The following is a 24,335-nucleotide window of genomic DNA, read 5'->3' on the forward strand; positions in this document are numbered from 1 at the left end:
GCTATTGATTTTAGAACGGGGCTCATTCCATTTACCCTGCTAATAGTTTTGTTAGGAATTTTTTTAAAAAATATGTAGGAGGGTATACCAAATTAAAAGAAACCATATGTACAGTAATTTATCTACTTTTGGTTTTAAATGTTTATGTTGCACATCTTAATACAACAGGCAACATATTTAGCAAGAAGTGAACAATATGGCATTAACAGATTCAACAGGTTGTCTAGGTAGTTCGTCCTTAGCAGGGTCGGCGAAAGATGCTAATTTGATCCAGTTAAAACCCATCAACCTTCCATAAGTTCTGCTTTTTGCCATTAGGCCCGTCATCATACACAACAAACAACTTAATCACATAATAAATTAACAACTCTCATTTTCATTCTCTATTGTTTTTATTTCTCATTTTCTTTCTACCAAAAACTGGAAGACAAAAGTCTTCAGTTTGATGATTTGGTCTCAACTAGCCTCATTTCTTTGAAGGGGGTTAGTTCTGTTTACAGTCTTCATAATTAATTTTCTTTGTTGTTTCTGTTGTTTTGTTTATTTATTGTCAGATATTTACAATGTTTTTCAGTACCAGTCTTAAATGTTCATTAGAATTTAAAGATTATTGATCTTTGAGAACGTGCTCTTGCATTATTATGCCATGGTGTCAAAGCAAGAATAATATTGTCTATTGTAATAACTTCTGGGACAATTTACCGTTATTGTGACAATTTATGCCACGACAACATATTTTATAAAATTTGTTATTATGACAGGCCTAGTTGCTGTCTGCAAAACTTGGGATGTGTCCTGCTGTAAACCAGACATAATGAAGACAGGCTGACCTCAACTAACCTGCTAAATGGCACTTGAAATATTTGCAAATAGCTGTTTACTGATGACGTGCCGGTGCATCTGCAGCCTTCAGCGCTGAAGGCTGCAGATGCGGAGCGGTCAGCGAGGAGAGACAAATCCAGATTGAGTAGGCTGGCTGGGAAGTGCAGCGTGGATCACGTCATGTTGATCATCACTTGTGCTGGTGCTTCTCTGTGGCTTTTATCTCTTTTACATTAGCTACAGCTAAATCCGTATGTGGGTGGCGCTTGATTGCTAGGCAGCATATGGTCCCCTTAGCATCAGATCATTCCACTACATGCTTTAGCAACTGCGAGGCTCTAGCTCCAGTCTAGCCTTGCAGCAGAGATAGATCCCTCTAAAACAAACAAGAAGATGGCTGAAAGATATGCAAGCCCCAGCATCTACCCTTAAATGTGAGTGCTGTAGAGCTAATAGAAGGGAAGTTTACCTATTTTTATTGAACAATGACATTTTTAATACAAGTAAGCTCAAAAAGCCTTCATCACTGACTCCATGTTTACATGTAGTTCTTGACTGTATTATTTGATAAAAAAAGGATCAAATTGAAATCTATTTGACTTAGAAAGTGTTTGATTGGATTAAATTGAGTTTTTTGTAAAGTGTTTTGAGACGATATTGGTTGTGAATTGGCACTATATAAATGAACTGAATTGACTGAATAAATAAAATCTCCTTAAAGGGATAAAGTCAACAGCCATTTGATTTTGGATTTGAATTTCTCCCAGTTTTTTTTTTTATGTTTACACAGGCAAAAACTGGGTCGGTGTCATTTACAATTTGGAGAAAATAAAAAAAATCTAAAGTAGCAATATATAGGTTTGGTAGTAAAGATTTGAAACAGGATTGTACATGGAGAGGAGGACAGTTTTAAATGTAGACATCTAGATTGTGCAGTTTATTTACCTGTTAATCACTTGTTGGTTGTACCCTAATGTACATTTTGAAGTATACGCAAACTTCTGATTACATGTGTGTGACAAGAGTTTCTTTAAAAGTCCATAAGATCAGTACACTAAAAAATATTTACCAACCAATGACATCTCAACGTTTGCACAAAGTAATCCAGTAACATGCGATGTAATTGCCAGCTCTCCCCTGTAGGTGAAATTTTAGGTCCAGTGACTGATCCTCAAACAGTATTATGTTGCCCTTAGAGATTTCAAGAAATAAAGGGCATTATAAATCAAATATACTATTATTATGTGACTAATGACATAAAAAGAGTAAGGTGGAAATATTATTTAGATCACCTGCTGACGAATACACCAGCTGGAATTCATTACATTCAGCAGAATCACTTTTTAAATTATCTAGGACAACAATTTCATCTCGTCAGACGAACAACTCTAATGTTCGCATTAGTCACACCGGCATCTGCCACTAGCACTGGTGGATCTTAACGGAGCATCCAGGGTGTTCCCCAGCTGATTCACCTCTGAAAATAGCCTGCAAACCACGCCTACCTGGCACACCAGGGATGATGTCATCTACAAATAACTGTCAATGCAAAACCTTATCTACAAACGGCAAAAAAAAACAAAGTCTAGTTATTTATAACTGCGACGCACCACAGGAAGTTGGTGGAACAGTATTGTCTCAATCATCTGCCAGCGAGTTAAATGCAGTCTGTCCAAAAACAGCAGAGCTCTTCCTCCACGGTAGAACTACTTCCACGTGCGGTGAGCGCCTATAGATGAACTTTGGGGGCATGTTCCCACTTCAGGACAGGTATGATTCAGACAGAATACGGCAACATTTTCTGTACCTTATTTCTCACCGTGAGCAAACGTTTAAAGAGTCGCACTGAAGAGTCTGAAAGTCTTACCATGTTAACTGTGGCTTACTGAAACCATTTCAGTTATATTGGCTAATACATTAGCAGCAATAGCAAACAAATTAAATCTAACTCAGCACTTACAAAAAGAGACAGTTTGATGTTTTTGGGGGGGGTTTAAGAATCTGAACTACCTTGGGAGGTCTTTTGTTTAAAATACCTAAAAACTCTCAAACCCAACTTGAATTGTTTTACACTAAACAGATATTCTATAAACACTTTGGTTTCTGAAACATTTTCCTCTATTTGTGATAAAATAATCCACTTAAACTTCTGCATTTTTGTGGCTTCAATGTTTGACCCTCTGTAAAAAAAGTCTACATGGCAGTTAAATGCAAAAATATGTACATTTTTATAAATAAAATAAAACTGTACAAATAAATTGTAATCATCTTTTTAAAAAAAAAGATGATTCAACTTACACACAGAAGTTGAATCTGTGTGGAAATAGTCCAGTTCAACTTCAGTGTTGTACTGTTCCCAAACAGTAAATGAGGGAATTTCAAGACTATATCATTAAAGGATTAAATAATACCTCCCTAACTTATGTGTTGTTGTTTTGTTTTTTATTAAATTGACAAAATGCACACAAGTTCAAGTTTTATGACAGATTTACAGGTTGGGGTCTTAGTTGCCATGGGGAAAAGAATATGTGACTTTAGTTTTTGGCATGCTGATCACACATCAGAACTCATTCAAAGGCAAAAAAAAAAAAAAAAGACTGGTGTGTTCCACAAAAAAGGAAAGCTATTGTAATTCCTCAACTTGGAAAAATAAAATACAAGAACAGCAAGGCATAGAAATTTGTCGACATGTTCTTCAGCCATCTAAATAGGCATCTCAAAAGGTTACTGGCACAATTCCCTGCATCTCAGCTGAACATATATGGATCGAAGCCTAGGCGCTGTTTTCTCAGGTTCTGGATGGTTGGATCTGCTGACCAATACCTACCTTCCATCCCACAGAACCATGGAGCCATCTCCGCTGCCCTACATTGTTTTTTGATTATTTTATTTTACAATTTCTTTTTAATAGTCAACTTGCTAATTTAAACGTTTACACTACAAAGTCATTGTCACGCTCTCTTTGGTATTTCACTGACTGCTTGTAGCACTGTTGCGCATATATATATATATATATATATATATATATATATATATTAATGCAGCATTAAAGTATAATCATGTTTATGATTATAATGCATTTTCAAATGATCTCAGGTATGCAAATTGATTGCCTGATGGTTACTACAGCAGGCGGTGTGTGGCAGTGTAGCAATCCCATGGCCTGCTATGTCAGCTTCCCTAATAAAAAAAAAATCGTTGTAAATTGATTCTAAAACGCCCCAACCTATTATTCAAAGCATATGCAGTAATATTATATAATGCAGCAGTTTCATATACAGCGTCGTGCTTCCTATATGGAAATAAAATGCGCTTTCTATTTAATGCACAGCACTGCAGCTACATGACTAGTCGGTGAATTTTCCTGCTCGGTGGGTAAAAATGTGCCACAATAAACCGCAAAGCCACATGCAATAAGCGGGTATTTCTGTCACTAAAACTAATTTGCGAGGCCCTGGTTGCTAATAAGAGTGTGGGCTATGTCGAGAAAGGATGAGAAATATCTGGGCCACAAGCTGCAGGCTACTGTCAGCAGAGCCCTGGGGTATTGGAGCCAAAAGTGGGGAAGAAAAGCGTTTCCTCCTCGCAAAGCTCGACGTTTCTCGACCGTTCACTCAAAGCGAAACACTCATGGCGGAAAAGAAGGTGTGAAAACGCCACATTATTCGACACATTAGAGCACAGGCCTGCCCGCTGGTGTGTTTACCAGTCGGCGGAGGCTGAAAATAGGAGCCGTTGCTTCTGCTGCTTACCATCTTGCGGGTCGGATGATGAAATCCAGGCGATGAGAACGGAAAAGAGGTGAAACAGAAAGAGTCAGCGGGCCGCCGAGCCGAGCGGAACGATACAAAAAAAAAAACCCAACACGGTAGTAGTGCCTCTTCAGAGGTCTGGTCCTGGATTTGTACCCAGCTTTCAGACTCTCCTCGCCGTCTCTCTCTGTAACCGAGGCTTTCACTGCAGTGGCGAAGGGAGTGAGAGCCGCTGGGAGGGGACAGTAAGCGGAGGAGGAGGTTCGGTTTGACAAGCAGGCGGTGGCGGAGGGGCGGAGGGAGAGTGAGAAGGGGGGAGGTGCGGCAGTACTGTACATCCGGGTACTACAAGCTGCATGGTTGTTTTTTTTTTGGTTGTTTTTTTATGTCCTACACACAAAGCAGCTCTGTGCACGGGCTCCTCCTGGTGGTGGAATCTCAACATTGCAGGGAGATATTTCCCCCAAACTTTATCGCAAAACTAGAACACCATATAAAATACAATTTTTGAAAATAACTGTTCATATGTTGGTTTCTAACCTTATTTTTTATTTATCTCTGTAAAATAAAGTAATGTAAATAGGGAAACACAAAAATTAACCCTGTTTTAACCGTTTAAGTAAACAGTATTAACAAAAAAAAAAAAAAAACGTATTCTGAGAAAAAAGTTACCCCCTATTGCACAGGGTGACCTTGTATTCTCTGAGATCACCCTCGAGAAAATTTGTTCCACTTCTCACTTTCAAACCCCGAGTTGATTTAACACAATACAGCTGGCACATGGTTCACACCAAGCATACTGGCTAAAGTTTTTGACCCCACAAAGTAACCCAAAGTTGCGAATGTCTGAACTTCCTAAGAGTGGGCTAATCTTTGGGGTATGCATAAGCAAGCACAAGGGGTCATCCATTGGAAATCACATACTTACCACAGGGCAAGATATGCAATAAAATGAAAAAGCTCACTCCAAAGGGTAAATTATAGAAATGAAACAGTCACATTTTTGGACGTGGTAAGAAGCAAGAGTTCCCAGTAGCGCTCAATACAGAAAGACTCATCAATTAATATTGTTTAGAAGCATTTTTATTCTTTATTTAATCGCAAGTCTGAAAAAGATATTTATTCACTGAATTTCAATATGGACAAAAAAAATCATACTGTATAACAATATAAAATAACGCCTCAATTACAATCAATTATTTGGTAAAGTGTAAATGTCAAACATATGCTGCTAGCACTAGCTTTTGCTAAGACCTTGTAAGCTAAAAAGTAGCAGGTTGTCGCATTGTTGCTAATGACCACAAGTGAGTTTCTTCTGTTACCCAACAAACTTGTCATGGTTTTTGACCCAATATTTGGTTAAAACTACCTAAGTGCTTTCCCAGCAGGATAAATCCAGCTAAAGAAACAACCCAGCAGTTCTTGTGTGTTGTGTAGTATTCTCAGATTTTGCCTCAGATCTCATCAAACTTCTATTTCTCACTCTGAACGTGAGTCATTCAAGACAGCAGCAGTAGTACAATCTGTGCTTTTTTTTTTAACAGCCACAGAAGCGTTGAAGGTTGCAACGCAAGAAATTCAATACATCAACTTTGAATCTTATGGGATTTTCAAAGTGGAGTGAAACAAACAGTTGTTGTAGCACTTTAAGACATTAATATTTCTGAAGCATGTTAAACATGAATGCCAAGTCTTTGTCATGTAAAATACAAGACATCATTTAATATACACAAATAAGAACTCGAAGTTAGTTTCTGGTATGAATAAGACGGACATTTCTCAGTACATATTAAAACATTCTACAAGCAGCATCAAATTTGAAGACAAAATTTGGTCACTTTTCAGTTGCATTTAACATGAATGTCAAACGGCGAGAATCAAATGTTTATTTAGGACCTTCAATGTAACTTATGTTGACCACAGTCTAAAAGGAAATTTCATCTCATGTATTGTTGAAATTAGTATTATTTCCTGCAAGAGTTGTGTATTCTTCCAGATGCTGAAAGTTTCATAGAAATAGTATTTAAAAGGATTATTAGAGCAATTAAACCATGTAAACCACTTAGTATGAATGACAACAACTGACGCAAAAAAATATATATTTCCCTTTTTAATATAATAACATTACAAACATCACTTTAACAACAGGAAAAGTTTCTTCCTAATATAAATCTCATCAGAACAGTATATTGCACGTGTCATTTTGTTCCCCTAATACTCTGCATAGATCAATTTAATTGAGAACTGAAAGTGTTTTCTGAAAAAATAAACAATTTCAAAAGAGTTAATTGTTCTCTGTACAAAAAAATATTTTCTTATATAACGTCACAAAAAATATAAAACAGCCATTAAACAGGTCACTAAAGGTTTAGGCTGGGGAATATTCCAAACACAACATTTTTTCCCGCTCTCCCTAATGGAGACACAGCCAGGTCCTTTTAGAAGAGGTAGAGAACACAAACACAACCTGGAGACAAGAACTGCATCCAAAGCCAAAATGCCTACTTATATAGCTAGATTTTATGTTCAAACGATGGTATTCAACATAAGGAACTCCCACATAGGTAAACATAGAGTGCTTCAAACCAAGATGCTTTTTAAGTCAGTTAGAATGTACCAAATCATTTTAAAACTGTATTAATAAAACTTGATCAACAGGTCAGCAATCAACAATGCATAAACATGGCTCCAAATATGGCAGTACCACCCTGAGGGCATTTTAGACTAAACGTTACATGAGGGGTCTGTACATCGTCTGTACATCGTACATGCTTTGGCATACTCTACCATCTCCCTGCACACAAAGAGACACAGTTGTAAGTCGTCTCAAGATCCACAAAGCACATGTGAACTGGACACTAAACTCCTAATGGGCCCACAGCCATGAACCATGACCAGAACGTAAGCCATGTCAAACAGTTGATCGGAGTATCCAGTAAACTTTCTCAGGGAGACTTAGAGAATGGATCCCTCTGAAATCAGAAAATACTTTCAGGTCCTCGTTCCAAAAAAAATACTATAACCACTCAGTTTGCCACAGCCACAAGTCCTTTTTGTACTATTAGAAGAGGCATCTCATTTACGTAACATCTACACCAGGGGTCTCAAACTCCAGGCCTCGAGGGCCACTGTCCTGCAGTTTTTAGATGTGCCACAGGTACAAAACGCTGAAATGAAATGGCTTAATCACCTCCTCCTTGTGTAGATCAGTTCTCCAGCGTCTTGCTAATGACCTAATTACTCTATTCAGGTGTGGTGCAGCAGAGGCACATCTAAAGGTTGCAGGACAGCGGCCCTCGAGGACTGGAGTTTGACACCCCTGATCTACACCCTTCAGTTTATTGGTACAAATCTCCTATACTCTATAGTACCCTGCTGCTTTTACATGCCAACCATTGCTGCCATTGTGTTAGATTCCCCATGCCCCAGAGTTCTCACGCATATATTATGGCAGTGCTTTGCAGACAGACGGGGAATGATTACTTGGGCGCCAATTAAATAAAAACTAGCAAATACAGCAGGCATAAGGAATGTGTGAAATTATGGATTTTAACAGTGCAGTTGTTTGACTTTTATGCTGGCTTTTGTTGCTTACAAGGAACAGATCAATGGATATTTTATCGCTAACAATGGATGGGAAAAATGTGTACAACCAGCAACATACACCATTTTAAGCTGCCCCAAATAATGTATGCCTTTGATTGAAAGCAGCCAGACTTTTTTTTGTAAACCTTTCAATAAAATCTCCATCAGTTTCTCCTTCTTAGGGTTTTTCAAAAAGCTCGTGCTAATCTTAAGCACTAGCGCAATGCTAATAGATCCTTGGGAATCATCTTATTGGTGCTTAAATACTAGATTATTTTTCCTGTCTGTGATAACTGTGTTATCTTTGGTATCTTAGATTGAACTAAGCTTATAAATGGTTCTTTGTTAAGTTTCCTGTTGTATGAACAACACTGAATTAATGGAGACTTTGTGACCAAATATCATTACTCAGTGCTAAGTAACTTAAACAAATCAAATAAATCTCAAGAAACAAGAGACAGCTGAAAACCTTTCCACATTACTGCATATAGTTTAAAAATACATACATATCCACATAACCACATCAGTAGCACCATCTGTAAAACACATACCTGTACTCATCGTAAACACAGGTAATCTTACACAACTACACAAAAATGAATTTTTTCCACACTTGAGGGACAGAATACCAGAGTATAAATGGGAAAAACTTTCCAAAGGATGTTTATGCAGTCTTTTACATAAAATAGCAGGGTATGGGTCTGTTTCGGCTGCAAAGAGCTTCGCATTTTCTGACACTAACAGAAGGTTGATGGAGGGAGGACTCGTTAAAGCACACACCCACGTCTTTTGCGCCGCCTCTGGTCGTCAGACGAACATCTCTTTGTTGATCCACATGAGCGTGCGCGTGTCGTTGGGTTTGCATTCGTACTCGATGCTGTTAAAGCTGTTGCCCCACTGGCAGTGGTCCCTCTTGTTGTAGTTGTAGAATTTCACCTGCCACACGGTTTCAAATGATCCCGCCTCTGTGAACTGAAAGCACAAACGCACGTACGAGACATGCGCACCTTAAGGCCTGAGCATCATCGAAACTCTTGCTGTGAAAACGGGATTATTAATAAAGGAAACACCTCATGTACATCCAATTTTAAAGTATATTTTGTGGAAAAGCCTTTAAAGGTGAAAGACAGAGGAACATATTGCTAGGACAGGTGGCTGCAGCGTTATAAACATCTACAGAGCTTATGATACCACAGGATGAAGGTTCATTTGGATTGCTTTACCGTAACCAAAGAAATCATTTCGAAACTGCATTTTTGTTTTATCTAGCATTTCTTTGTTCAATATAACAAATGTTTGATGGTCTGAAACACTATAGTCTAAACAAACCCCCCCCCCCAAAAACAACAAATTGTGTTTTCACAGCTCTGCATACTTTAAAAATGCTTATGTTCCATTTAATTTGAACAAATTGTTAGAGACTAAAATACTTGTTTAAATAAGTGTAAGGTTGAATTTTTCTAATTCTTTCAGTGTGATTATGTCACTGCAATGAAAGCTAATTTGAATTTTGAAGAGAATACAGACACAAATATTGGATCAGCTGTATCATTGACGATAGTGGAAAACGCCGAACGATCCACACTCTGGGTTTATGTGTGTGCAGTACAGTACACCCATACCTGTATGTTGATTTGAACTGGCTGCCTTTCTCCACTCTTTGTGTGTGCCACCCCCTCAGTGTCATACTGACCGGTGTAAACCGCAGACTGCGGGTCTTTGGATTGTTGCTCCAAGGGAAAGGTCACTCCACCCACACTCATGGAGCTGCAGGCGGAAACACAGCAAAACATACTGATGACATATACAGCACCTTGCAAAAATATTCACTTTGTCACATCGCTGCCACGAGCATTTTTGTGACTAACCAACACAAAGTGGAACAATTAAACAACTCAAGCTCGGTCAAATTGGATAGAGAGCATCTTTGAGCAATCAACTTTTCATTTTTTTCCACCCCAAAGATTCTCAATTCTATGTTTTGACTAGGCCGTTCTCAGACATGAATATCCTTTTATTTAAACCAGCCGTGCCCACTTCCATCTCAAGAGCTGCTATCTTGGGGCTTTCAGATGCATATTACACTGCAAAAACACAAACTCTTACCAAGTACTTTTGGTCTAATTTCTAGTGGAAATATGTTAGGACATTTGAAATAAGACATAACTTAACTTTAAAGAAAAATACAGGAGCTTATTTTAGGTTAATAATTCCTTAGTATTGGTAATAAGGTACTAGTTCCACTGGCAGATCATTTCACTTATTAGGAGGGAAAAATGTTTTGATATAAGTGAAATAATCTGCCAGTGGATAGCACTTAAAAAAAAATCGAACAATATTAAGCTCCTATGCTTTGCTTGTAAGTTACCTTTGTCTTATTTCAAGTGTACTAAGATATTTGGATGAGAAACTATAGACCAAAACTACTTGGTAACATTTTGTGTTTTTGCAGTGCAGTTCTCACGATGCAACTGACTGAATTGGAAGAGAAGAACTGAAGCGTCTTCAATTATTAAAAAAAATAATTTCTCATTCATTCAACTATTGTGCTACAATGCGTGACATACAATCCCTACTAAATGTATTGTAGTTTCAAATAGCGTGAATACTTTCTCCGAGCAGCTGGAGATCAGATCTTTGACAGATTTTTTTTTTTTTTTTGCTACCGCCCCACTGACAAATCAGAGTTGAGCTGCAGGCTCCCCCAGCTGTGCTCTGTGCCCCACATTCAGCCGAGCAGCTCTTCTGCATCAACCCATGTGTGACCTACATTCACATAATTCTTATTGAGGAGCGTGCTCCGGGATGTTTTACAGAATTACGGCCAAACATCCGTCTCTAATCCGTGTTTGGAGATGGCAGTGCAACTGAGCTGATTACATAAGCGGGAGTCCGAATCACTAGAGCCCGGTGACTCAACACCACGAAGGCCCGCATCCCAGAGTAATCCTTGGTGGATTTTGACGTGGAAGCAGGAGGTGTTTGTGTTGCGTTCACGTGCCGCACGTAGAGTCAGCTTTAAACTTGCCTCGATGAACCTGTGGAGCCCTCAAGGCTAAAATGTTGGCTCAATCAAAAATAATTTAAAAAATGAAATTAAAATTAAATAATAGAAAGAAAAAAAAAACCACACACCAAAAAAAGAGCTGATCAGTCCGTGTCAACATGAAGCAAAAATAATGATAAAACAATGTATTTTTTTAAACTACCCTTTTTTCGCAAACTAATAAAAATGCACAATTTCCATTGTCCAATAGTAAACAGAAAGTACTCGGAAAATACAGTCCATATGTTCGCAGCCTTTCTATGAGGAATTATCTAATGGAAAAAGTCACGAATCTGAGTTGAAAATATTCTTAAAAGCATGTATTTTTAAAAAAGGAAATTGCAGCAGCAACCTCACAGAAAATATTCAAATACTAAGCAATAAATATTCGCTCTACAAAAAGGACATTAGAATTTGATACCTGCTGGTTTTGCCTCCCAGCCTCACCAGATTTCCCTCCTTTTCTCCCCCCCCGACCAGACAAGGATAATCCACGTGAATACCTACGTGGCCTGGACCGCTCCCGGTTTCACCACCACTTCGATCTTGTACTTGGAGCCGGTCAGCAGCTTGATGGTGCGCGTCTGTCCGAACCTTGCTCCGTCCGACTTGAAGAACACCGCGCTGTTGTTCGGAAGCATCTTCAGGGAAATCCCGATTTTGACGACCTGGGGAACGTCGGCCATGTTTCCATGCAGCCGGACACCTCGTTTGCGGGCGGTGATTTAGCGCAGGCGGAAAGAGTCAGGGCGCGCCTCAAGTGTCGCGATCAAGTTGGCGGAGGAGCGGACCGAGAAGCTCGTCGGGCGATGAAGCGCGGCGGCACATTTCCGCCTCTCTCGCTCCCTGCGCGCGCGACGCCGCGTAATCCACTCCAGCCCACAGCACGAGCCTAATCCCAACCAGTGCTCTCCTTTGGAGAAAAATCAAAACGAAAAAAAACAAAACAAAAACAACCTCTCCCTCTCTCTCACACACAGCACTCTGCCCCACTATATGCTACGGAGCCCACTCCTCTCACTCCTCGCGCGTGTCTTTGCTGGACAGCTGTCCTTGGTGCTGAATTTGTGCTCACGGTGTTTCTGGAAACACTCATGGACGACACAATTAAAACGAACGCATTGTAGCGGTAACAAATACAATTTATATTCATGTAAACATGGCCACAACAACAAAAATACGTGTTTTTTACTCGTAATTTCTTTTAGCTATCTGTAAAGCTGAATACTCTATATATGCTGATAGGCTGATAGCCAAAAGCATATTTAATCATAGTGGTAAATTTAATCATCATCTAGGTTTCACAATCTAACTTAAAGAGTCCAAACACATTTTTTTAACACGCACACCCACATCTATCTATCTATCTATCTATCTATCTATCTATCTATCTATCTATCTATCTATCTATCTATCTATCTATCTATCTATCTATCTATCTATCTATCTATCTATCTATCTATCTATCTATCGATATATAGGGGAGACCGGGTATGGTTGTAACACTTTTTGCTCCAGCACCTTTAGCTCGCAGAATTTTTGAGCTAGAGTTTTCAAACTTTTATACAAAATACCCACATTTGTTTACTACAAATGGCACCAATTCAAACCTCTGCAAGAATATCACAGACCGCATGAGTTCATGTCAAATACATGGTGTTCCTTTGTTACAACCTACCCCGCTACCGAGGTAGGTTGTAACACCTGCTGGGGTAAGTTGTAACAATTAGACAAAAGAAGCAAAAACAGAGGCCACACCATGTGATATACTTCAAAAAGAGGTTTACTGAATTAAAAGAACACTGTCTCTCTCTCTCTCTCTCTCTCTCTGTGACTGACCATAACTCAAATATACTCTGTTTGTGTGTGTGTGCATGTGTGTAAATTATTCTACTAGAACAAACTTCCTTAACATGTATAATGTATGCTTAATGAACACTGAACAAACATGTAGGTCTAACAAAAACCAATGTCAATGTGTGTGTGTGTTTGTGTCTATGTGTGTGTATCCTTAATCAGAGTCACAGTGGTGATAAATGAATGATGGTAGCCCAGGAGTGCAGGCTTGGTGGGCCCAGAGACTGCATAGGGCACATTTTACCCACACTTCCTGTGGCTTTGAGTTGTCAAATGGCTCCATACAGACAACACAAAAATATTCATCATCTTGAGGTCTCAGAATCCTCAGCATTGGCTTTTAACATTTTCTTGGCAGGCTTTCTCTCCTTCCTCTTTTGCTTGCCTTTATTCTTTGCAAAGAAACTCTTCCTTACATTTTTGCTTCCTCTTCTCTGTTCTTCTTCCATCAGTGCTTGTTTCACTGGTGTGTCAGTGAGTATTTCAGATTTCCTTTTCTTCATGATCCTGCCAGTTGTTTTCCTTCGCCCTGCTTTTGGAAATGGCCGCATAGCCAAAGGATTGAATGCCTGACCAGGAGACACCCCGAGGTGCTTGGCTCATCTGGAGCACAGGACATGGTCACATCATTAACTGCAGAGGACCCAGAAGTAGGAGTCTCCAGGTGAGTTGGAGGAGAGGAGGCCGTCCCCAGGTGAGTTGGTGGAGACTGCGGCTGGAAAGCTCCAGTGATGTACCTGGGTCAGGACGGTCAGTGACTTCTGAGGGTGCATAGTCACACTCCTCAAAAATGTCAGGATTGAAGGGCCAAATACCTGTAGATTGGAAACCGGCTTGAATGTTTTTCGGTGTTGCAGCTGCAGGCAGAGCAGTCTTCACAATACTTGGAATATCATATATCGTCATCGTCTTGGCAGGAAATAGTCAGCCAACACTTCCTCCTGCACCTCAGAGAAGACTTTGTTGCTGCTCCAATAACCTACACTGGGAAGATCACTGGACCCCTGTTCTCTCAGCTTCTGCAGTGAATTGCAGTATCTGCTCAGTGTTACATGGCAGATCCCATGCGCCTTCGCAACTGATCTGACTGACTTGCTCTTCTTTGTGACCTCATCAGATGCCTTTTTTAAAACATCTGCAGGCACACCTCTATCAGTCTTTCGTATCCACTGCCTAGACCTTCTGTAAAATTATTAAAATCAAAATGTTCTTAGTTGTATGTAAGGGGATGGTTGTAACACTTTTTAAAGATGTGTTACAAACCACCCCAACCCTGTCAGCCATGTTTAGCTAGCTGTAGTAGCATAGCGGTTTGAAATTAGCACAGGAATGTGCATCACATTTTGCCTGAGAAATTACACTTTCATCTAATGTAAGTCATATGGTTTTATCTGCAACAGTATAAGTACTAAACAAAATATAGTCATGGTCAAAAAATTTACTTTCTTACCTCAAAATCAGTTTTTTCTCCTTAGTATCTGCATGTGCCTGTTTCCAGCCTTGACAATCACAATATGGGATTGGGGAGGAAGCGGGTAAACACTGAAATGATCATGTGACTCCTATCTTATCCCTGATTGGTGGAACTGGTGGTGTTACAACTCTCCCTATGTTATAACCATACCCGGTCTCCCCTATATATCTATCGATATCTATCGATAGATAGGTAGGTAGGTACAAAATATTATAAAAATAACCAGAACTGCTAGTGGCTCTTTGTACCTTCTGCAATGGTTCTTATTAACTTTGGCTAAACATTAAGACGAAGAAATTAAAACAATAAAAACAAGTTTTTAACTCTTTTTTTACATTTTCCTGCATCTAGAAACTGAGGTCCTTTGTGTGCTAAATTCCACAAAGGACACTAAAAGTGTCATGATCCGTGTTTTTCTGTGTGTTTATTTTGAGTTTCCTGTGTGTCTCCATGTTGTCCTGTCTCCCTTTGATTAGTTCCCAAGTGTGTCTCGTTCCATGATTACCTCCTGTGTATTTAGTGTCACCTGTATGTCTATGTCTTTGTCGGGCCCTCGTCTCATTTGACTTCTAGTCTGTGTACCCATGTCCGTCGTCTCGTCCGTTTGTGTAACGGTTGCTACCGGCGTCGAGCCCTGACTTCCACTCGGCCGTGCTGCCCGTTGTTTGGACCATGTTGGACTGTGTTAGTCTGGACATTCATTATTAAACTCATTGATTTATCTTATCCTGGGTCTGCTGCGTTTCCCTCACCATCTTCCACCACCACTTTATGACATAAAGTACAAGAAATAAGTTTTTATATCAGTTTTCATTGTCATTAAGTTGGAATCTATATGCTTTTCACAAATGAAAAAAAAATCATCCTCTTTTATGTTTTTCCTTCATTTTCAATCTGAAATATAGGACTAAAACTCTAATTCTGTCATGATGTCTGCGGTGTTGATTTAGGACCCAAATGCAGCGAGGCAGAGGTGTTGAGTAAATTGAGAATGTTTAATGAAAAAAATGAAGGACAAACTTACAAAACTCATGGGGAGCACAGGGAGCCAGAGGTGAACAAAAGCAGGAACCCAAGGGCAAAAAGACAGCAGGGTTGTACGGGGAAGAAACTGGGAAATAAACGGCAGGAACCAGCCGACGTGTTTAAATAATGGGAGAGTGAATGTGGGAAAAATGAACCTGGGCTGAATGGCTAAGTGACTGCAGGTGTGAGGGGAGAGAGAGAAAAGCACAGAGAGAGAGACTAAGGACAAAGTTAACACTGAATAATAAACAAATCTCAAAACAACCCAGGAGCCTAACAGGTTACTTACAAACTCACAAGAAATTTACTAAAGTATTTGTCTAAAAGGTTGTTTTTTTTTTTTTTTTTTTTCTTCAAAAGGCCATATAACATTTGCGGCTCTAAACAAATTTTATTTGGCTGTCCTGAGAGCAAAATGGCTCTTTGTGTTGCATAGGTTGCAGACCCCTATTCTAGGTTCTGCTGGCTCGCTGTAATGCAACGACTTTACCACTAGAGGTCAGGCTTGTACCACAGCGAGAAATGGGTTTTTAAATGAAAGAGACGGAGTGTACTGTAGATCAGTCGAATATTCATGCAAAAAGAAATGTGCAATAAATTTGAAGCAATTTATACAATCAGTTATTGGACCTACTATTGTAGAATGTAAAAAAAAAAACCTGCTATAACTACTACTACTATTACTACTACTATTAATAATAATCATCATCATCATTTGTAAACACCAATACTGGAGTCATCAATACATTTGCAGAGACTATGCTCTGAATACATCAGATTTCAGTTTTAAATAATAAAAAAAATGTTATTAGGTTGGAGAAGTCGTTCAACATTCAGTAGTTTAATGGCAGGTCAAAGTAGCCCCTGCACTCTTCTTGTTTGAAACTCTGTTATTGCCAAAGAGGCTTTCTGCAGAATGCTGCCATCTAGGATTACACGAAGCCTAGACTCACTTTTTACGCCACATTAACACCTAAAACATTTAAACTCAACTCAAGCTGACAGCTTCATTGATATGTCTTTTTTTTTAACCTTCACATTTCAACCACAAATATATGTTGATTAAATAGATAAATAATTTCCAGTTGCTTTTCAACCAAATGATGTAAAATTGCTTTTCTTTAGACCCTGAACATCGCTGGCATCATTTGACACTGAGGTCTCTTCAGATTCAAATAGACACTTTGCTCCCACCAGAAGCATATTTAAATTTCATTGTTTTGTGTAGGAACACAATTGCAAAATTGTTCCTCTTATTCATGCCGTCACTGCCTGCACTCACTCTCAGTTGCTTAGATGATGGGAAATCTTGTTATTGAGGTAAAATCAATTTTCAGTCACTTGTCAAATGTGATCTGTCTGTCTAAGATTTTACACTAAATTTTCTGGTTTTATATAGTTTGTTTTTATTAAGAAAACTTCCTTTTGGAGTCTTGATTGGGCTCCTATTAGCATGTGATCAAAGTCAACAAATTAATCAGATTTCTCTTCATCTTCATCCAGATGACTTTGCTTTTGGGGCTTTTCGTGCTGCACCACAGCTCAGTCTGTCAAAAGCGTGAAGACTACAGTCCAGGGGGAGAGTGAGGATGCGTTGGTAAAAGAATGAGTATGGGAGGGTGGAAGGGAAGGGGAAGGGGTCCTCCCTCCCGACAAATGTCTTCGGAGACCCACTCCTTCATAACCCGACTCTTTCCCAGCCTTGCGCAGATGGCCAAAGTATCCAAATCGGAGTCTGCGGGTGTTCAAATGAGCGTAGAGAGACAGGATGGGAGATCTTTAGTGAATTAACCCATAATTAACCTCTCAATCCGATTTACATTAATAGCTGAAGTTAGAATACCAAGAAACACACTTGGCTCCATGTGAGTGCGAGCCGGTCTCTGAGCTCGCTCCACGCTCGCGCTGGTGATGCCATGCCGCGAAGTCACACCGGCGACGAAAGCGGCGGCACCGGGATCTGGCTGAAGACCTCCGCTGGGAACCGGACTCAGGAGCACCCGTTAAAAGATGTGGAATCTGGACGGAGGACGATGAACAACGCGGTCCGGGTCGGGGACGGGCTGCTGTCTCCCCCAGCAGCAGGTGCGGCAGCGGCGGCGGCGGAGAGGAACCAGGGCGCCCGGCTCAGTCTGCTGGGGAAGCCGCTGACCTACAGCTCGCAGAGCGGCCGCAGGAACGCGCGGTACCGGCGGCTCCAGAATTACCTCTACAACGTGCTGGAGCGACCGAGGGAGTGGGCTTTTGTCTACCACGCTTTTGTGTGAGTACAAACTTTAGCTACAAATGTTCAGGGGGGGAAAAAAAGTGCTACGTATTTTACTCTTGGTTTTAAAACTCGCGTCTTGTAACTTTCAAACGTCGAAAAACAGCTTAGAAAATACGTGTCTTTTCTTCTACTGTGTACATGCTGCTTCATTTACCCCGCAACATCGACTTCATCACCTGTACATGAACAATTCAGGCACATTAGTAAAGAATAAACTAGAATATTGTCAAAAAGTTATTTTACTGATTAAATTAAATAAGTGAAAGGGATTCATAAATTAAAATATTACATAAGTCCAATAAATAAAGGCTTGTTTACACGGTCACAGACTTTATTGTTCTCCAGCAGACAGTCATCGACACCCTCCTCAAGAATGGTAAGCCTCAAAGGGCATTACTAAAGAAGCTGGTTCATATAAAATAGTACCAAAGCATTTAATTTGAAAGTTTAGTGGAAGGAAAAAGTGTGCCAGAATAGTGGTTACAGTATTTGGAAATTAAGGTCCCAGAGTCAGAAAAAAAAGAGTAGCGAGTTGCAGAATCCATGATGGTTCAAGGCTAATGTTGATGTTATGTTGAACTGCTCTTATGTTTTGAGAAAATACATACATTTTGAGTTTTCAGCCACCACAAGCCATAACCATGAAAATTAATATGCTAAAACATTGCTTAAAGATACAATATGAATATACATTTTTGTAACAAGAGCTTCCTTTTTGATGGTATCCTGTTGTATAAAATATCCTTTGACATTACTGGTGGCTCATTCCATCATGCACAGCTGAGCTACAGTAAACAGAGCTCTACATATCTGAATCAGAGCTTGTTGGCCATGATAGCGTTTGTTGTGAATCAGGTCAATACAAATAGAGTGAAATTAAGTGACCCTGGAACATAAACTCTAGTGTGCTCGCTGTGGCTCGATATGATTAGGTCACGGCTTAACTTATCTTTGTACAACTTGGATGTTCTCCAAGAGATCTGGGAAATCAGTCAGACTACAAAAGAGACGGATATCAACAGGCTAGTGCTTCAACTTAATTCAAAACAAAGTGGTTCTGGGAGGAAAGCCCTCAGATTGAAAACAGCCTCCCACTGACCACAACTTGTTTTCTTCTTCTTCTTTTTTTTTTTTCTTATGTGAAATACTCGGATTTTCTCCCTCCACTCTCACACAATCAATTTGCAGATCTTTCTGACCTCTCCCGGTTTTTGTCTGTCAGCAGCACTCTGACTGATCTGTTGCTTGACGTAACGGTTTCTGCGCGGCTTCGCACGAACCCGAAAACTTCCTTCCGAAGCAGGAAATGGAGCATTTAGCTGAGTAACAGGCCCATAGCATTACATAACCTTCACTGTACTTTGGAGTGGGTTTCTACATAACAGTCTCAAAGGGTTTAACACCGAGATGTAAGTCAGAAAACGTTTTTAAAATTTTTTTTTATTACTTATCACTCACAAAAAACCTGTTGTCGTAAAGATTCGCCTCTTGTGGTAATCTCGTTGTCTTGGTGATCCCACGATCTTTGCGGCAATGAAGTTTAGATGAAAAGATGGATTTGTTTTAGGGCTTTTTATAACTCTACACCAGTGGTGCCAATGAAAAAGGCTTCCACTGAGGTATTGTGTTCCCATCGTTGGACCGAGACGCCGCCTCCCTCCCTATTCCGAGCCCTTTCTTTTGGAAGAAGAGCTCTGTGAGAAGGAAGTGGAGCTGTCAGAGGAGATGCTGCGAAGCCGGATGCTGACATTTTATTTGCTCCTGCAGGATAGCCGAGGTCGCGGGGGTTAAGTCGTTACATCTGCTCCAAACCGCAGCCTCCCACACTGAGCGGTTCTGATCAGCTGTGCACACTTAACAAAGCAAGCCATTTGTTTAAGTGGGATACAGAGGAGATTTATCTCTCATGCTTCAGGCAAGTTTGCAGGAAAAAGCGTGGGACAAGAAACTAGAGAATCCGAGCAGAAAAGAAATGAAATGATCTCAAAATTTCAAAGTTTACTCATAAAGCTGGATTGGCTGAATGTTTAACATTTTTATCTAACAAAAGAAACGTTGTTTTGGCTCAGCTTTCTTGATCTGGATTGTTTGAAGATGGTTGACGGCTTTTGCACGTCGTTCATTTTTAGTAATTAATTTCTTTGAGTGGCTTTGCTTTGATTTTTTTCAGTATTCTTGTGGAAGTGCTGTTTGTGTTTGTACACCTAGGCTTTGACATGTTTACATTTCTCCCTAGAAAGCAGTGAAAGCAGATAGGATACTGTAATTAGTTAAAAAATGTATTTCTGTTCACTGAAAGCCAGTTATTTTATCTGAAAACTAGGGGGTGATAGAGAAGCTCAGTGCTGAATCATGTCTGTCTTACTCTGATATTGTGGAGGTCAGCTGATAGGAACAGAACATCAGTGCTCTTAATTTCCAGTCAGAGGTGAATAGATGAAAGATGCCCTGGATTTATGAAAATGAGAAATTATTAAATATATCAAACATTTTTTTTTTTTACAGAATCTGTATCAATGTAGAGTTCAGGCCCAGGTTTGATTGCTCTATATTTATTACTGTAACACTCCTTTTAACTTTCAAAATGTTACTTTCCTTCTCCCAAATCTCAAACTGTACTTACTCAATCAAATTTAGATAATCACTTACCAGGTTTAGCATTATTGTCCAGCCTCAATGTATCTTTTCAATGTGACTACACTGTGGACGAAACCAGCGGGTCGCCACTCCCTATTGAAACACATCTGGGTGCAACTGACAAATGATTTTTTTTCTCCTTAGAGCACTTTTTGTCACCCCATGATAGAATGACACCCTGAGCGGTGAGCTAACATCAAAAAATCACAGCATCAAAATAAAAGTTGGATATTCATTTGCCTACTTCAACTAAAAGTTTGTTTAATTGATTTTGTGGCAAAAAACAACAAAGCAACAGGATGAATGGGGACATTTGAACAGACATTCAATCTCAGGCTCCAGTATTAGTGAAAAAACAAATCTGCTAGCTGCAAAGATACTACATGAGTCCACTGTTTTAATCTCTACATATTGCAAATGAAGTCTGAATCTCATAAACCCAGGATGTAACTAATCCTCTCTTAATTACCTGCATAAATGCGATGCATATGGCTTCAATAAAGAACCCCAGCACGCAAATGCATATGTAAAGCATAAAATGTCACCTCATTTCCAAACACACCGACAGATGTTTGGTAAAGCTGCACAGTTGCGAAAACTTGCGTGGCATCGACACATGCTTCTCACAAATACCTTCGCACATAAGTGATCAACAAAGCACAGAGCGCATGATTTATAAAAGGAAGGTTCCCTTTGATCGTTGCTGTTTGTTTTTGCGTCAGGGTTCACACCGAGCATCAGAAAGGTGTTTTGTTTTTTCTTCTTAATGTGTTTGGGTGTACAGAGGAATCTACTATATATACCTGCTGTATGAATTTTGATACAGACGAGCCGCTGCTGCTGCTTTCTCGCAGAATAATGCTCCTCCGGTTGACATTAAGTCTCTGTCTCCCAAATGAGATAGCGTGTGTTGGGCTAATCACATTAGCAGGAAATGGGTTCCAGCCACAGTCTGCATTTTGTGCTGAACTGACTTGTTGTTTTCTTTCAACAAACTTTTTGACGTTTTTTTGTTTTGGTATGCAAGAATCACAGTACATCCATGTACTTATACGTGCCAGTGTGTAAAGTGTTGCTTTCCCCACGCGCACTGACTGCGCTGACATGTCAACATGTTGGATTGTGTCTGAGTAACAGAAGCAGGTTTGGTATTTGTGGTGTGTGTTTGTAGGAAATTGATTGAGTTATCCATGGTATGAGTGTGTCAGCAAATGATCCCCAGGCTGTTCTGGTCTACTAACGGGGGGGGGGGGATCAACCAAGTGAATTGCCATTCTGTGAGTATCACCTTGCTAAAAGGATCAAGCTGAGCTCATTCACACTTCTATTTCTGCAAGATAAATTGCTTTCTGAATGGTGGACTGGGTGTAAAATTCATCTTCTTCTCCCCGCCATCCCCATATTTCATATTTTCATGACCAACTACTACCAAGTTTAAATAACAAAACGTGTTTCAACAAACAGAAACTTCGTAGCTCATAGATTTTGTAGTTCATTATAAATTACAATAAACTCAATAATTTATCGGTTTTTTTTTTTCTTTTCTCTCTCTCTTTCTACCAAAAACTGGATGACAAAAATCTTGATTCTTGTGTTTTGGTCCCTTCAAGCACTTTTATTTTTTGAAGGACATGTTTGTTTTGCAAAGACTTCAGAATTCATTTTATTTTATTTGTCATTTTGTTTATGTATTTGGGATATTTTAAATATCATCCAGACCCAGTGCTACACGTTGATTAGAATTTCAAGTTTATCAATCTATCAGAAACTTATTTTGCCATTACGACTAGAAAAGGGTCTTAAAAGAATATCATCATTTATCACAATAACTTATTCATATAAATTATTCACATAAATATATTCAAAACATAGCTGTGTATTATAGCGTTGCACATGCTATGTATGAGCTGTTACAATTTATATCACAGGTAGTTTAATCATCTCTAGGCAAATTTTATCTCCCTGTATTGCTACATGATCATTTATTGTGTTTCTCTAAAGCAATGGAACCAACGTTATTAAATCTCCAACAAAAGGATTGTTGCCAAACTCTATTCCATCACTTGCTAAGCTACAGCTGCATTGATCAAAACAGGAAAGAAAAAAAAAGGGATGTATGATTCGCTTAACATCAAAGGTCTCTCATAGAGGCTGCACTTTGTTTCCTGAGAACACAGCGACATTTAAGACACCTGAGCGCATGAAAGACTCTATGTTTAGGTTCAGTGTTAGTTCCAGGTAGCTGGCCAGCACCCAATGGAAAATGCTGGAAATTGCTAAGGACCTATTAGATCAGATGAGCAGAATGAGAGATTTGTGTGTGCGTGTCTGTGTTTGCGCATAAATACTGTCATGTTGTGTTCCGGTGTTTGCATGAATGGGCACAGAGCTGGTACTATTAAAGACAGCGTCTGTGTATGCGGGTGTGTGTGTGTGTTAAGTCCTTACTGGACAGTGTAACACAGGACAGATACTTGGGAGTGGTGTCACTGCATCACTGGTGCACTGCCATGCCAGGCTTAGCAGAAGGATGAATGGAGAGGAACAAGGAGAAGAAAGAGGTGGAGGCAAATATTCCACATTTTCTAGGAAAGGAAACAGACTTCTGTCTGGGTGTTGATTTCCAGGCAACATCTGGTTGCGTATCTTGATTTGAATTAGATGGCAGACAGGTTTGAATTCAAGATATACAAACAGAACTGAAAGAACAAAGTGTAATCTAGACCACGACGGTACAAAAAGTGTTTCCTGATCAAAACTGCTTTCCTTCTCAGGAACAATGGTGAAGATGTAGAAAAGGGAGCCGCTGTTCAGTCCTTAGTGGGTAGGTGTCATGCTGATTTGAGAAATAATCTGTTGAGTCTACATATTTTTCACCAAGTTTCTGTCATCTCATTAGTTGCGTTTCCTTTACAAATGCGCACAAAACTTTGTTGATATTCCCCCACTGTCACAATTTGATTTTTCGAAAGTGTTGAGGTCCAATCCAATGAGCAATCTCTGTAAGTTCACTTTGTCACAACAGGTGAACTCAAAAACAACTTATTTTTTCACTTAAAAATTAAAGTCTCTAACATAGCGACCAGGTGCCATCTATTTGAGATTTTGTAACAATCAAAATGTCATTAAACTTTTCAAAAGCAGAATAAGTAACTTCTGGGTAACCAAATGAATCCTTGTCAGTACAAACTTTGTATTTTTCAATTATGTGATTCTGACTCCACAGCTGTCCCTCAGTTGGTTGACTAAACCTTTTGTCCTGCTGACTTACACATAGCAGATGAGTTTTTAATATAGCAAGTATTAAAGATGCAAAACCTCTTTTGGGTCTGGTTGGAGTAGTTGGTGAGTAAAGTGACCATCAGTGTTACTGGATTCTATAAAATGTGGCTTAAAGCTGAGATGCTGATGTTTGAATATGTAAAAATATATATTATCTCTGCTAATAAATCTGTGGTTTGGTTTCTGTAAGTTCTAGAAACAAGAGAGAACAAAGTGAATTTCTCTTTATAATGGCCCATAATTTAATTTTACTTAATAAGAGCCATGATTTAAAATTTAACAGACTTTGGCTCTTTATACTTTATGAAATATTTAATCCTATTTTATGATTGATCTGAATTTTGCCACGTTCTACGAACAAATGATGCAATTAGTCTTGGGAAAAATGTAGAAAAACGGGTGGTCATATTATTTTTTTCTCAGTATGTCAGGTTAAGGTCACACGCAGACTCGTTGCCAGACAAACACCAAATAGAACATTCTGTCTGTTGCAGATTTATGTTTTTGATTTTCAACTTTGCGATCATTGGGAAGTGATCCCGAACACCCGCGGTGGTTGATTAGCTACCTTAAACACCTGCACTT

At 39.4% G+C, this 24,335-nt stretch overlaps 3 protein-coding genes across 3 annotated transcripts in view; 1 reads left to right on the top strand and 2 right to left on the bottom strand.

The window, feature by feature from the left end:
* ppp3r1a (protein phosphatase 3, regulatory subunit B, alpha a) overlaps positions 1-4,889 on the bottom strand; it is a 32,701-nt gene extending 27,812 nt beyond the window's left edge. Inside the window, exon 1 of the mRNA XM_028006844.1 lies at positions 4,575-4,889. Within this exon, the coding sequence (XP_027862645.1) occupies positions 4,575-4,577 (3 nt within the window). The 5' untranslated portion in view covers positions 4,578-4,889. The remainder of the gene's footprint in view (positions 1-4,574) is intronic.
* Positions 4,890-6,669: 1,780 nt separating this feature from the next.
* Positions 6,670-12,269, bottom strand: cnrip1b (cannabinoid receptor interacting protein 1b). Its single transcript, XM_028005973.1, has 3 exons — positions 11,713-12,269; positions 9,782-9,926; positions 6,670-9,131 (listed from the first exon to the last, which is right to left on the bottom strand). The coding sequence occupies exons 1-3, from the start codon at positions 11,889-11,891 to the stop codon at positions 8,967-8,969; spliced, it is 489 nt and encodes a 162-aa protein (XP_027861774.1). The 5' UTR covers positions 11,892-12,269; the 3' UTR covers positions 6,670-8,966.
* Positions 12,270-16,640: 4,371 nt separating this feature from the next.
* The window catches only part of kcnq5a (potassium voltage-gated channel, KQT-like subfamily, member 5a), a 112,000-nt gene continuing 104,305 nt past the window's right edge, over positions 16,641-24,335 (top strand). The window contains exon 1 of the mRNA XM_028007673.1: positions 16,641-17,825. Within this exon, the coding sequence (XP_027863474.1) occupies positions 17,479-17,825 (347 nt within the window). The 5' untranslated portion in view covers positions 16,641-17,478. The remainder of the gene's footprint in view (positions 17,826-24,335) is intronic.

Source organism: Xiphophorus couchianus, chromosome 22, assembly GCF_001444195.1.
Source record: "Xiphophorus couchianus chromosome 22, X_couchianus-1.0, whole genome shotgun sequence".
NCBI classification, from domain to species: domain Eukaryota; kingdom Metazoa; phylum Chordata; class Actinopteri; order Cyprinodontiformes; family Poeciliidae; genus Xiphophorus; species Xiphophorus couchianus.